Genomic DNA, 12,968 nt, shown 5'->3' on the forward strand with positions numbered 1-12,968 from the left:
TACGGTACTTAAAATGTTTTTTATTAATGCTGAACAAAATATAAAGCAGGTATTTAATTTTATTGATAATGATGTATTAGAATTGAAAAAATAAAAACCAGATAATTAAAACTAATTATATCTGTATGTAAAAATGCATTAAAATTGAAAATAATGACAGCTAACAGGCAAACTAAGCACTCTCCTTAAGTCACTTTGGTATCAAGGCTGCCCACATTGCTGCTGTTTGCTCTTGTGCTAAGGAGCCACCAGAGTAGTTAAGGCAATCCGCGTTCCACATGCCAATACCCCTTAAGCCAAGTTTTTTCACATAGGCTGCCTTCAGAGAAATGCTCCTAGGATTGTCAAACCACACTTGATGAAAAACGCCATGTTTGTCCTACAAAACAGTGAAACAAAGAGAATGTGTTAATATGCCTCCTGCAAAGTAAGCTTGATGATGAGAGGTTTTTGCACTTGGATCCAAGAGAGCCGAACTCAAGTCTCTGCCAAATGCTCCTTTGCATATACTCAGACAAAACAACTTCTCTAATGGGCACCTGCCTCAAAGTTTTACCATGAAGCAAAGCAAGAGGAAGCCCGTTGCAAATTTTAAACGCTATATAAAATGATTGGTTATTGACAACATGTTACACAGAGTACTGGTTAATAATATGTCTGCTTACTGTTTATGTTTCCAATAATTATTTGCAAATTCTGCAAGTCTACTTTTCCCATATATGAAGCCTTCAGCCAAGACATGGCAGGTACCCATTTCATCAGGATTATCCATGCTTGATTAATGCAACATGTTTTAGCTTCTGCTTTTGGGAAAAATTCAGAAACCAGCTGGTGCAGAATACAGCAGCTAGGTTGTTGAGAGATGCTGGTTGGTATTAGCATTTTCACCCCTATACTTAAAGTGCTTCACTAGATCAAAGTTTGCTTCTGGGCACAATTTTAAAAAGTCATAAATGGTCTGGGATCAGGGTCCCTGAAAGATTGCATCGTTCCAACAGTGTTTGCCCAGCAGCTGAAATCATCATTAGAGGCAAATACATTTCAGAAAGCAAGTCTTTTAACAACTCACCTTGTATTCTAAATATGGGGCTTCCTGTTCCTCATCCCACAGGATCCCAGAAATAGAACTATTTACCAGATCCATGATTACTTTATACGGGCGCTGACGTCCTGCTGCGTCACTGCATGGAGCCCCACGGAAAGGAACTTTTGCGATTGAACAAACATGGGCCTGAAGAAAAGCAACTTCTGTTACACAGATGTGTTAAATCTCAAAAAAAAAAGGGAACAGTCTTTAATCCATGCCCCTGAATTAAACTTCAGAGACAACAGCGAACAAAACATAGTTAGATGTTAGCTACTACCTTATTGTCTACTTTACTGTAAAAAATAAGTATTGCAAAAGCTTAGACAAAGAGCACTGCATCTCCAGTCTCAAAATGGGTTTGAAAATATTTGGGACATTGTAACATTATCAGAACTTGTATTAGAAGAGAAAATAACATGCAAATAAGCAGGTTTTTATAAAGAACATTTGGCATCGCTATCGTTTTGAATAATGATTCTAAGGAAAACATATATCCGTATAATTTATTTATGTTACTGAATTATGAAAGTTATAGTGTTATATATTATGTATCTCTGTAAGCATTTTAAATAATAAATAGAAGTTGTTTTAAATAATAAATATAATAAATCAGCTATCTTTCTCTTACCTTAATTAAGCCTAGACAGGTATAATCATAGCCGTACCATGGAACGCCCATCACAATCTTCTTAGGATTAATGCCCATGTGAATGTATTTTTCATATTCTAATTAAATAACAAAAAAAATAATATTATATCCAACCATCTGAAATTCAACTGGAACAATCATATATCAAATGTTACAATTCTTAAATCCTCTCGCCTTCCTCAGAACTCCATTTTTCAACCCCCTCTCCCCCAATTTTTTTTTTTACTTGTTTTCTTCCCTGGGGGGGGGAGTGGGAACAAATTTCCATGGCTTCAACGTTTTTGGAAATATTATATATTTGGTTCTTACCCATTATGGTGTGGTTATATGGAGCATTGGCTCTGGCTATGCATTCTGACCACACCTGACTCTGTTCATCATAAGACATAACAAATACGAAATCACAAGACTCTGCAATCCCGGTGTAGTTGTAACATCGATTGTCTATGCAATCTGGAGACCAGGCTACATCAAAAGTCACCTGTGGGGGGAAATAAAAACACACATCTATCTCTGAATGGATATTCTTAGTACATTATACACAATTTGCAATTCATTTCAACACTGCATATAGTGTGTTCTTCAACTTCGCTTTACTCAGGGTGAACCTATTAAAATTAAGGCCCTAACTGACTCATGTTTATTAATTTCACAGGGTCTACTCTAAGTAAAACTCATCTGAATACAATCCATTCCTGTTAATTTCTTGGAAAGTTTGGGGACACAACCACAGCATCATCTGTGTATACTTGGCAACAAGGTATAAGATTCTAAATTTGTTTATTTAAAAGTTATTGTGACGTTTTACATTGGATCAGATTGTTATCATTAATGTTTGATGTTTTATTATGTTTTTATATGTGTTGGAAGCTGTCTAGAGTGGCTGGGGCAACCCAGCCAGATGGGCGGGGTATAAATAAAATTATTATTATTATTATTATTATTATTATTATTATTATTATTATTCCTGGCCTGTTACTGCTTTTTTTGTTGCTGGGCTACTACTTTTTTGTTGCTGTGCCTGCTATCAATATCCGGTACCAAAATTTGTGCTCACAACAGTAAATGGTGTCAAAAAAAAGAGTGTTTAATGTCATGCACTGAGATGAATCAATGGAATTTGGCTGATGTGGAACTGAATTCATATTTGTGTAAGAGTAATCTCTGTTTTATTTTTTACCTGTGATCCTGGAATTTCTCTGTGAAAAGATTCTGTTGTTTCTTTAACCAAATCTGTTAACGCATAGTATTCAGGTGAAGACTTTGCAACCTCCTGTTCAATGTCTATATTGATTCCATCCAGATGCTGTCTTTTGGCCAGATTCACTTTTTCTTTTATCCAGGCTGCTCTGACAGCAGGGTCAACAATTGACTTCACAGATATGTCTCCTAAATAAGAAAATGTGATTAAGTCCCAGGCTTGAATTGCTAGAAGGTACAAGAAATATTTTAGACTACCATGATATTAAATCTCACATAATATATAGCAGTATATTCCACTTAACTCAAGGGGGCTTACTTTGTGATAGGCTATGTTTAGGATTGAAGCCCTAATCCCTTACTTCATAACTATCCCAATCTATCCACCCAGAGCTCTTTGTACACATCCTGGGGCAAAAAGCCTTCATCAGCAGATCAGGGTTTGTATGAACACCTGCTGAAGTGGATTATGTGATTAGCAGTGGGATTTGGATATTAGCAAGAAGAGAGGGTCTGAACACCAATGTTCATAAAGGAAAGGAGAAAGCAAAACAAGAAATTTAAAAAGCATTTAGAAACTGCTTCAGAAGTTGCTTAAGAATTAAATCTAGTCACAAGATATATTGCTGAACTTTTGTGAATGCATGTCTATTGTTGTGCTAAACTTATTATACTGTTGCTGACACCACTGCATTGGTTTGTTGATTTACTGCTGAATAAAACTGAGTTGTATCCTCCTCCTTTTGTGATCCAGATTCTTGTTCCCAATTACTTGATCTAGTTAACCCCAATGTGTGCCAGAGCTTACACTAATAATTTAGACTATGTAATGGGGCCCAAGGAGTAAGCTACATGTTACATAAACTACATGTTTCTTTCAGCACACTTTTTTTTTAAAAAAAGTGTGCTTAATGCTACCACTTTTATTTTGAAGGAAAAGCAGTTGTATGGGTCCTTAATCTCCTGGCTGGCATGTGCCTCTGAAGATGCTATTTGCAGTAAACAGCACCTCTGGTGCTGGCGACAAATAGCAACCACAGGAGATTTCTTGGCAGGAGATCTATATGGGATCCTGATCTAGACTGGGAATACGCTATCAGTTTGAAGATATACAAGTGTGCTTCTTTCTCAAAATAAATGCAACACTGTTTTTTGGTGTGTGTTTTTTTTTAAAAAGCACGTTCAATGTAAATGGAAAGACCATAGCTTCCAGACTTTACATCCAGACCATGGTTTTCTGGAGCGATACATTTGTGTTCTGGCCTGGCAGCATGTGCTCAAGCAGTTACATTCCCTTTTATCCTTGGCTGTCCACAGTATGACAACAGTACAGGATATCACATGAAGTCTCATGATCAATTACACAACCATTTAACAGAGCTTACATAGAAGTTCTCCTGAAACAATTGGAACTTTAGCTTCTGTGTAAATGAGTCTAGAACTAGGGATAATGGGAGGAGAATCATGCATGCTTTACAGTTCTTAGTATGCATGAATCTAAAGCCAGCAAATTTCAAAAGAGAGCTCCCCAAAGACAAACTGATCGGTCCATCATCCCTTTGTGCTTGAAGCAGCTTAACATAATGGAGATCGCTAGTGTGTCCTGAGACTGGTGGTGCAAGTTGACAGTGCAAGCTTACTTTCACACAATCACAATATTCTCATATAATTATTAAGGTTGCGCTCCTGTGCACACTTAACAGGAGTAACTCAGTGGAAATTACTTATGAGAAAATGCATACAAGATGCTGACGATACACCAAAATGTTCTCTGCAGAACGTACCTTTTAAAACAACTCTGGCTCCTCTTGAATGGGCGTAACACATAAGCTCAGGGTCGTATTTTCCGAAAATCGCCACTGTAGTAATATGTGACCAGTCATAAAATTTCCAGGCCTTCCCACCAATATCAAATATAAAGACCTGCAGAGGCATAGCAAAAAGAAAAAGAAAAATAGTAAAAATCTCTCTCTCCCCCTACAACAGCCAGATGTGCTAACTCTTGTTATTGGTGTCATTTAAATCGTTTATTTGTTCAATTGGTTATTACTTATTCGATACAGTTCTATCAATTGTTCAACAGAAATCCTCAAGGTGGCTTACAACACTATAAGCACAAAAATCGTCTGTATTGAAGTCCACCAACACTTAAGTTACATGATAATCAAAAATTAAAAGCCAGTGGCAACAGCAGCGACACAACTCAGATAAACCTACTGAACACCATTAAATGTACAGGTAAATAAAATAGTTTGCAACCAGTGCCTTAAAACTCTAAAGGCAGGTGCAACACAAAGACATAAGGACTAGAAAAAAACACGAAAGCCCTCATAGGTCATCAGTGTAGCTCCCACAATAGGCTCTCATAGCCAAATGCTAGTAGTGTTCCTAATTCATGAAGTAGATTGTCAAAAAAGCTGGCTCTAAAGAGACTTAATCTTTGTATGGATCAAATAAGATAGTTCGCTAAATTATGGGATCTCATGATAAACATTTATCCTTTCAAATAAGTATTATCTTTAAAGAGATTAGCTAAAATTCAAGGTTTACTGACTAATATGAAGCACAAAGATGGGTATCGTTAATTAAACCACTTCTAGGCAGCAAGCCACAGAACATCTTGTAATATAAGTTGGTGAGGATTTTCCAGGGCTCAACCAATTATCCCTGGGAAGCAAGAGACAATACATTTGGGAGTTAACTTTCAGATAAGTAGGTGAGATGCACTTCCCATCTAATTTGAGCATTTTAACAATTAGAAGCATGCCTGAAGGGGCAGGGCACATTGGTTTCATTTCCTCAGATACATATCTGCCTCAGACAAATTTTCTCAGTAAAAGGGACTACTGTATTACAGTTCAGCAGGGTTGTGGTAAAAACAGAGGATGTTCAAATGAAAAATAAATAAAACAGTTCTGTATACATTTCAATGGAGATACACCTAAGCCCCTTGAAATCTATGGATCCAAACAGGTTTAATTATGCACAGGATTGCAATCTATGCATTGCAACTTGGGACTCAGCTTATATAGCTGAAAATAAAATGTTTCAAATGTGTTGTAAAGTGCAATATACAGATGTGACACTAGGTGGTGGCAGTGAGCTATGCCAAATTCAATGTATTTTTCAAAACATTTTTTAAAAAAGCATTTTCAGAGCATTTTTAAAATATGTGTGTAGATTCTACCTTGGACACCTTAAAATAAGAGATGAGACAAATTCATGAAGGATAAGACTATCCATTGCCACTAGCCATGATGGCTATATATTATGCACAGCAGAGATAAGGAACCTTAGGCCCAGGAGCTAAATGTGACCCTCAATCTTTCTATCTGGCCCTCAGTCCTCTGCCCAGGCCAGGCATATATATTCTCTTGTCGCTAAGCCTACTTCATGCCTTCCAGTGCTGCTTTAGCATAGGTGGAATGTGTCCTTGAGCTCTGATAATGCCTCCTGCTTACCTGCATAAAGAAACTGACTTTCACATGGTCAGAACCACAACAGGAAACTTGTTTCCTTTGCTTCTCTTTTCCCACTGCATTGCCTGTTTTAACTCATTCTCCTAGTGTTTTGGCCACAAAGGGCAGTGCCAATCAGTTTTCAACAAGGGGAGGCCCAGAGTTACATATAAGCCCCTAAAGAATATTCAGGTTTTGTGCCTTCCTTGAGAGGACACCAGTTCCTTTAGCACTGCATGAAAAGCAGAAATCCAACAGGTGAAGCTTTCCCTGTGGTGCAGAAAACTTGCAGTTGCTGAATCTCTGCCTATGGAGAGGGCATGGCGGACTTAGCAAGCATTGCAGGATATGTATGGAAGCTTCAGCCTTCCAGATCAGTGTGTCTCGAAGTTGCATCTCTATCTGTTTTTTTTTTGGACTACAACTCCCATCAACCCTAGCTAGCAGGACCATTGGCAAGGGATGATGGGAACTGTAGTCCAAAGCCAGCTGGGGACCCAAGTTCGGGAAACCCTGGTCCAGGTGTTGCTGAACAACCACCTCCCGTACTCCCTAGCCGTTGGCTACGCTTGCTGGGGTTGGGACGGGAGTTTGTAGTTCAGCAACGTCTGGAGAGGCTTCCTCACCACCCCTGACAGGAACAACCTTCCAAGTTACCACCACCTCCCGATCTCTCTCCCAACCCTCACCAACACCGTCGAGGATTGGCTGAGAGGAGCGTCACGTGCTCTCACCAGGCAACCGCGCCCTCCTCTCCTCTCCTCTCCTCTCCCCCTCCCCGACGCCTAAGAGGTTGTTTTGCGCCTGCGCACCTCGAAGTCCCTGGCTCCGGAAATGGGGTTGCAGAGCGTGGGGTCCTCGCACGGACACGCGCCGGAGCTCAGCCGCAGGTGAGAGATGAGGAGGAGGAGCGCGACCGGGAGGCGCGCGCCGGCGCCGCTTAGCAACCCCTCCATGTCTTCGTATCAGGTGCTTAAGCGGGGCGTGCGTGAGTGCGTGCGCGTCCGCGGCGGCTGCTCCTTTTCGCCTCTGCCTCTTCGAGAATATATAATGCCTGGCTGAGGGCTGGCGTGGGGGAAGGTGGGATGGCTCCGCCCAGAAATGGAGGGGGAGACGCTGAGGGGAAATGAGCGCCCCTTAGCGTCACCCGCCATGTTTCACCCTCAGGGATTGGCTGTGCCAGTTGCCTTAACAGTTCAGAGACAAAACTCAAGTGGGATAATAATACAAATAATAAAATAATAAATCCCTCAGGAGCTGCCTAATTTGGACACTTTAAAGACAGCAGGACTTGATCCTCTGCGCTCTGTATTCACTGTGTAAACTTTCCCAAACTTTGAGGGGGGTGGTCGCGCCACAACTCCTTGGCTCCATAAAAATAAAAATAATTATTATTTATTGCATTTATATACCGCACCTACACCAAGAGGTCTCAGGGCGGTTCACAGAACAAAAAAATAAAACCACAATTTATTGATGGATTGAATTTATATACCGCTCTATACCCCGGGGGTCTCAGGGCGGTTCACAGAATAAAATCAAGATATAAAGCCACAAAGATACCTAATAGAAATAAAAACAACAACCCAATAGCCCCCCCCTCCACAGAGAAAAAACACATTTTAAAAGGACATAGGATGTAAATCGGATCAACCAATGGCCTGGTTAAAAAGGAACATTTTTGCGTGGCACCCAAAGGTGCACAATGAAGGCGCCAGGCGAACTTCCCTGGGGAGAGCATTCCACAGACAGGGAGCCACTGTAGAGAAGGTCCGTTCTCATGTTGCCACCCTCTGGGTTTCCCCAGCCAATGGGGGTGGCTTCCAACCCATATAAAAACATAATAAAAGTCAAACATAGACTCATCCCTGGTACCCACCAACCCTATAAAAACTGTTATTTGGAATGGCAGGTTGTACAACCCGCTAAGGAAGATAGCAGCACCATAAAATTTGAGGCAGTAACGACTGCCTACGTTTATTGAGAATTCGATTTAAACTGTTCAGTTTGAATAATCGAAATTGCTGAGCATGATCCAGTGATAGCAGCTTTTCAAAGTTTGGTCGCTATTTACACCTCCAGCAGCCCTCTGGGTAATCCCACCAGCCCCCAGGGGGTGTACCACCCACTTTGGGAACCACTGTCATAGAGATCCCAGGGCTTTGGGTTTTTTTAAAAAAGCATCATTTGGATGCCTAAAAGCCAAGTCACCTTGCTCCCAATTCTGAAATTGCTCTGCAGTAACGCCTGGCTGCTTATTTCTGGTATTGGTTGCACGAGCCAATACTGAGGGTGTGTTTTGTGAATGTGTGTCATGGAATCTGGACTCGATGCAACATGGTATTTCGAAAAACACAGAACAAGTGCAGCTGTGCTCTTGGAATCATGATGTTTTATTAAATGATTTAACACAAATAGATTTTTTAAAAATTACTATTGAAAATTACTGATAGTATTATGGTAGAAATGCATTGTTCTTCAAAGGAGAAAGTGAGGCTACTTTTCCTGTTTGAAATAATTCCATTGCTCTGTCCATTAAATATATTGGCCTTGGAATGGAAACCATTTGAAGCTCTAATCTTCTGCCAAATAACACCAAGCTGTGCGTTGCAGATATTCACAGGAACATGCTGCCTGAATCTCAGTTACAATTTTGATATCCTTGAGCTTCGGGTCAATACCTATTTGCTCTTCCCCGTGGAATGGTAGCAGATTCTGGAACAAAAATGGGATGTGATACAGTTTTGCTATTTGAAACTTTTCCTGTTAATTCAATTTCACCATGTGACTGTTTAAAAAGACTATGCATTTAGAAGTCTACTTATTGAGCAGAACACTGATAAAGATTTCTCTCAAAGATTTATCACTGGATCGACAACAAACTGGAGTACAATGGACATAGCTTGCAGCCAAAGTAATGAACGATAAATTTCTGCGCAGGATTTCAAGAGCAAAGTAACTTCAGTGAGACTTCACTTGATTAACCCCAGTGGATTGCATTCTGTATTGTAATACATAGCTCTCTGTTTTAATATGCTTTAGTGTGAGAGGGTGGTTTTTATTTACTTATTTATTTCAGCTTTCAAACCCATATATATATATATATATATATATATTCATTTAACTGGGAAGAAAAAAATGGTTCTTGAAGAAACCTGATTTTTGCTAAAGCTTCCAAACTGCAGCTGGAAATCTCGCATTACAACATAAATTATGAAAACATGGCAAATTGATAACTTGCCTGTGTAGGTGGGTTATTCTGTTTTGTTTGTGCAAAATGTGTTACAGCCTGACATGAAGACAGAATAGGGAAAGGTGTCTGCTTAAATTGAGCAGGGATTATGAGCTATACTAGAGAGTGAGACTCAACCAATGTTCTGCAATGGGAAGCCCAACTACCTGACTACATCAATGCAATGCATGAGAGAAAGCCATAATGTGTGAAGTATACAATTGTGTTTCAGAAGACACATACTTCCCAGAGGTTGAACAGAGGTTGTTCATATTTTTCTGCTGCTACTATATATCGTTAAAAGCACATGTTGGCATTGGTGATTAGTGAGGGGTGGATGGAACCATGATTTGGAAATTAGTCACAGTCATGGAAATTTCGGGTTCCCTTTTTGGTGTTTTCCCCGCCCCAGAACTGTATTCTGTTAAAAGGTTGTGAAGAAGAAAATATGTGCATCAGTGCCCAGATATTCACATATTAATAGATAATTGCCTAACCTTTGGTACAGGATTCTGACGGAAGAATCCAAGACTGAGCAAAGCTCACAGCATTTTTGGCTTCATATCCACTGGGCATCTTATATTCCTGTTCATATTCAGCATCGTATCTTCCACACATTCCACAGGTTTTCCCAATCATTGATAAAGGTACTTGAATCTGCATAGGAACGTGGTAAAAGTCAATGCACTTCTGGCTGCATATGTGTTTGTAAAAATCCAAGACATTGGTAGGATAGCAAATAAAAGTATACCATAAGCGTGCGTCCATCATAGAAGAGATTTTCAATGCCAACTTCTGGAGCTTTTAGTGATAAGCCATTCTTCTCACGAGTGATAAGGATATCACCTGTAACCAGAAAACAGAATTACTTCCCCCTAAAAACTCTGGTGTAACATCTCAGTGCAAATTGTCACCATTACTGATTTCTCTCTGTTTCAATTAAAGCATCAGATATGTGGAGCTGAAATCTTGCTGCTGCTTATGTGAAAGCTGCCCAGCAAGTAAGAATTACTCTATACTGTGTTTGCAATATAAAAGGTTCCTGGAATAAATAAAATATTTGAATAATGTTTAGGCCTAATTCCACGATCAACTGGTCCCAAAGGAAAAATCAGATATATAGATATTGGAGATCAACACCTGCCAAAGTAGGGGCCCAGTCCGGCTCCTTGAGAGAAACCATCTGCTCTCTTCCAAGTTGCCAATGGGAAGGACAGATGAAAAATTTGTGCCGGATTGTGTGGGCATGTGACATTTTAGCTGTGGTAGTGGTAAGCCCTAGTACATGGCCCTAAGGTCATCCTTTCAGTTGCTAACCACTGGCATACATAAGTCCCTTTACAATTTGCTATAGATAGTTCAAGTGAGTCAGACAATTCAGGAGAAGTCAGAAAAGGTATGCTACCTTTGGAATTGAAAGTGAATGGGAGATTCTCTGGTGGAATTTCAGTACCGTTAATCCTCAGCTTTTCAAGTCCATTTGAAGAATACATGTCAACCTCCCTTTAAACAGAAAAAATCTGGTTTAATTAAGGCAATGATACATTTATGTCATACATACCAAGTGCATACCTTGTTTGACAACTTGTTCATATTGGACCAATGAACATTCTACCTTGTTATCAATCACTGGTGGTTAAGAATATTTTGTATGACAAATTCAAATATTTGTTGGGGAAAGTGTATCAATCTAGTGTGATTACCAGTATAACTAGTCTTTCCACTAGTCATATTACCAATATTCATTAACTATTTGGCTTCTCATATTTTGATCAGGTTGACTTTTGTAGGGCAGCCATACGCCTGGAAAATCCTGAACATCGCCAGGATTTTTATCCCTAAATTGGTGTCCGGGCGGAATTTGTTATGTCCATTCTAAATGTCCAGGGAAACCTGGACGTAAGGCAACCCATGTTGTAAGTGGGTCTTCTTGCCTATTTTCTTATAAGTAGACGAAAAACTTATTTGTTTTCTGGTGGTTTTGCGCAAAAAAAAAAAAGCTAAACAACCTTCCCCCCTAAAATAAATAAATAAACAGGTCAACAATTTTTTTGTCCAGATTTTCACTTTCTGAAATATGGCAACCCTAACTTATAATGCTTTACTTACAGATTGGCAAAGTCGATACGGGCCATTATCAGATCAGTTGACTGTTCTGCTTTCATTACCCTCACCAGGAATTTCAGTTCCGGGCTACAGTCATGGACCAAGACATGGTAGCAGTTTGCAGGCATTATATAGCGAAAGCTAACATTGTTGAAAGTTGTGATAGTGTCTTGTGATACTGAACAACGACCTAAAAAGCAAACGCTATCAGTAAGCATCTTCAAATGGTTAGAAATAATATTCTGATAAGAGATATTCTTCTGGCATATTTTATTATTGAGTTTTCAACCCAGAAAGTGATTCAGTAACTGGCATGGAGTTTGGAAGGTGTGCTGAGGACCAACTGAGATCTCTCAACCACCTGATAAGATGCTTCCAGGATTTGTGGTTTGTAGCCCTGGTGTAAACCAACTTTTGCTGGAACCAGGAGAGAAAAACGACGCTGGCTAACCTACTAACCTTTCAGATTTTCCACAAATGAGGATGGCAGATTAGAGATGAAACTCCAGGCGTGGGGCTGCTTTGCTAAATCTTCTGCATGTTGGGCTACAGGGAGTGGAAGTGGTAGCCAGATGTTTGTGTCATAAAGTGTGACCTAATAAAAAGGTAAGATAATATCAGTGCTATTTTTCTAGAAAAAGAGGTGCCGGAACCCACCATCAACGTCTCCCTTGTTGTCTTATAATGGCGATGGCGCCCACTTGAGAAGTGCCAGAACTCAGTTCTGCTGATTTCTGGCTGAAAGGAAGGCCCTGCATAATATTTCTATTGCAAGGGGAAGCAACACAGGTGGTAGAAATGGTTAGAAAGTCATACTGAAGAAGAAGAAGAAGAAGAAGAAGAAGAAGAAGAAAAAGAAGAGTAGTTTGGATTTGATACCCCGCCTTTCACTCCCTTTAAGGAGTCTCAAAGCGGCTAACATTCTCCTTTCCCTTCCTCCCCCACAACAAACACTCTGTGAGGTGAGTGGGGCTGAGAGACTCAAAGAAGTGTGACTAGCCCAAGGTCACCCAGCAGCTGCATGTGGAGGAGCAGAGACGTGAACTCAGTACACCAGATTACGAGTCCACCGCTCTTACAATTGCACTCAGTTAATGGGCAGTGTCTGTTCCAGGTTTGAGAGACCTCTGGGCTAACTGCTCTCTGAAAGGTCCTCTCCTCTGCTGGTGCTTCATGGTGGCTCTATCTAGTGACAGGGGTTGGCAGCAGCACTCTGAGCAGTGCAAGGTAGTTGGA

The 12,968-nt window shown here is 40.1% G+C and overlaps 2 protein-coding genes and 1 long non-coding RNA gene across 3 annotated transcripts in view; 1 reads left to right on the plus strand and 2 right to left on the minus strand.

Annotated features, from left to right (window-relative positions):
* LOC307218787 (di-N-acetylchitobiase-like) lies at positions 1-7,415 on the minus strand. Its single transcript, XM_079981650.1, has 7 exons — positions 7,207-7,415; positions 4,721-4,859; positions 2,917-3,125; positions 2,046-2,217; positions 1,716-1,813; positions 1,070-1,231; positions 1-379 (listed from the first exon to the last, which is right to left on the minus strand). Exons 1-7 carry the CDS (start codon positions 7,348-7,350, stop codon positions 191-193), a joined length of 1,113 nt encoding a protein of 370 aa, XP_079837776.1. The 5' UTR covers positions 7,351-7,415; the 3' UTR covers positions 1-190.
* LOC307218924 lies at positions 7,230-9,430 on the plus strand. The gene is made up of 2 exons (XR_013840144.1): positions 7,230-7,363; positions 9,008-9,430. It is a non-coding gene; the product is annotated as an uncharacterized lncRNA (long non-coding RNA).
* Positions 8,573-12,968, minus strand: part of LOC307218602 (vitellogenin-2-like) — a 27,892-nt gene continuing 23,496 nt past the window's right edge. Inside the window, exons 24-29 of the mRNA XM_079981070.1 lie at positions 12,192-12,327; positions 11,736-11,922; positions 11,032-11,129; positions 10,378-10,472; positions 10,124-10,283; positions 8,573-9,109 (exon numbers count right to left, since the gene is read on the minus strand). Coding sequence (XP_079837196.1) covers positions 9,069-9,109; positions 10,124-10,283; positions 10,378-10,472; positions 11,032-11,129; positions 11,736-11,922; positions 12,192-12,327 — 717 coding nt within the window. The 3' untranslated portion in view covers positions 8,573-9,068. The remainder of the gene's footprint in view (positions 9,110-10,123; positions 10,284-10,377; positions 10,473-11,031; positions 11,130-11,735; positions 11,923-12,191; positions 12,328-12,968) is intronic.

Source organism: Podarcis cretensis, assembly GCF_951804945.1.
Source record: "Podarcis cretensis genome assembly, chromosome: 6".
Taxonomy (NCBI): domain Eukaryota; kingdom Metazoa; phylum Chordata; class Lepidosauria; order Squamata; family Lacertidae; genus Podarcis; species Podarcis cretensis.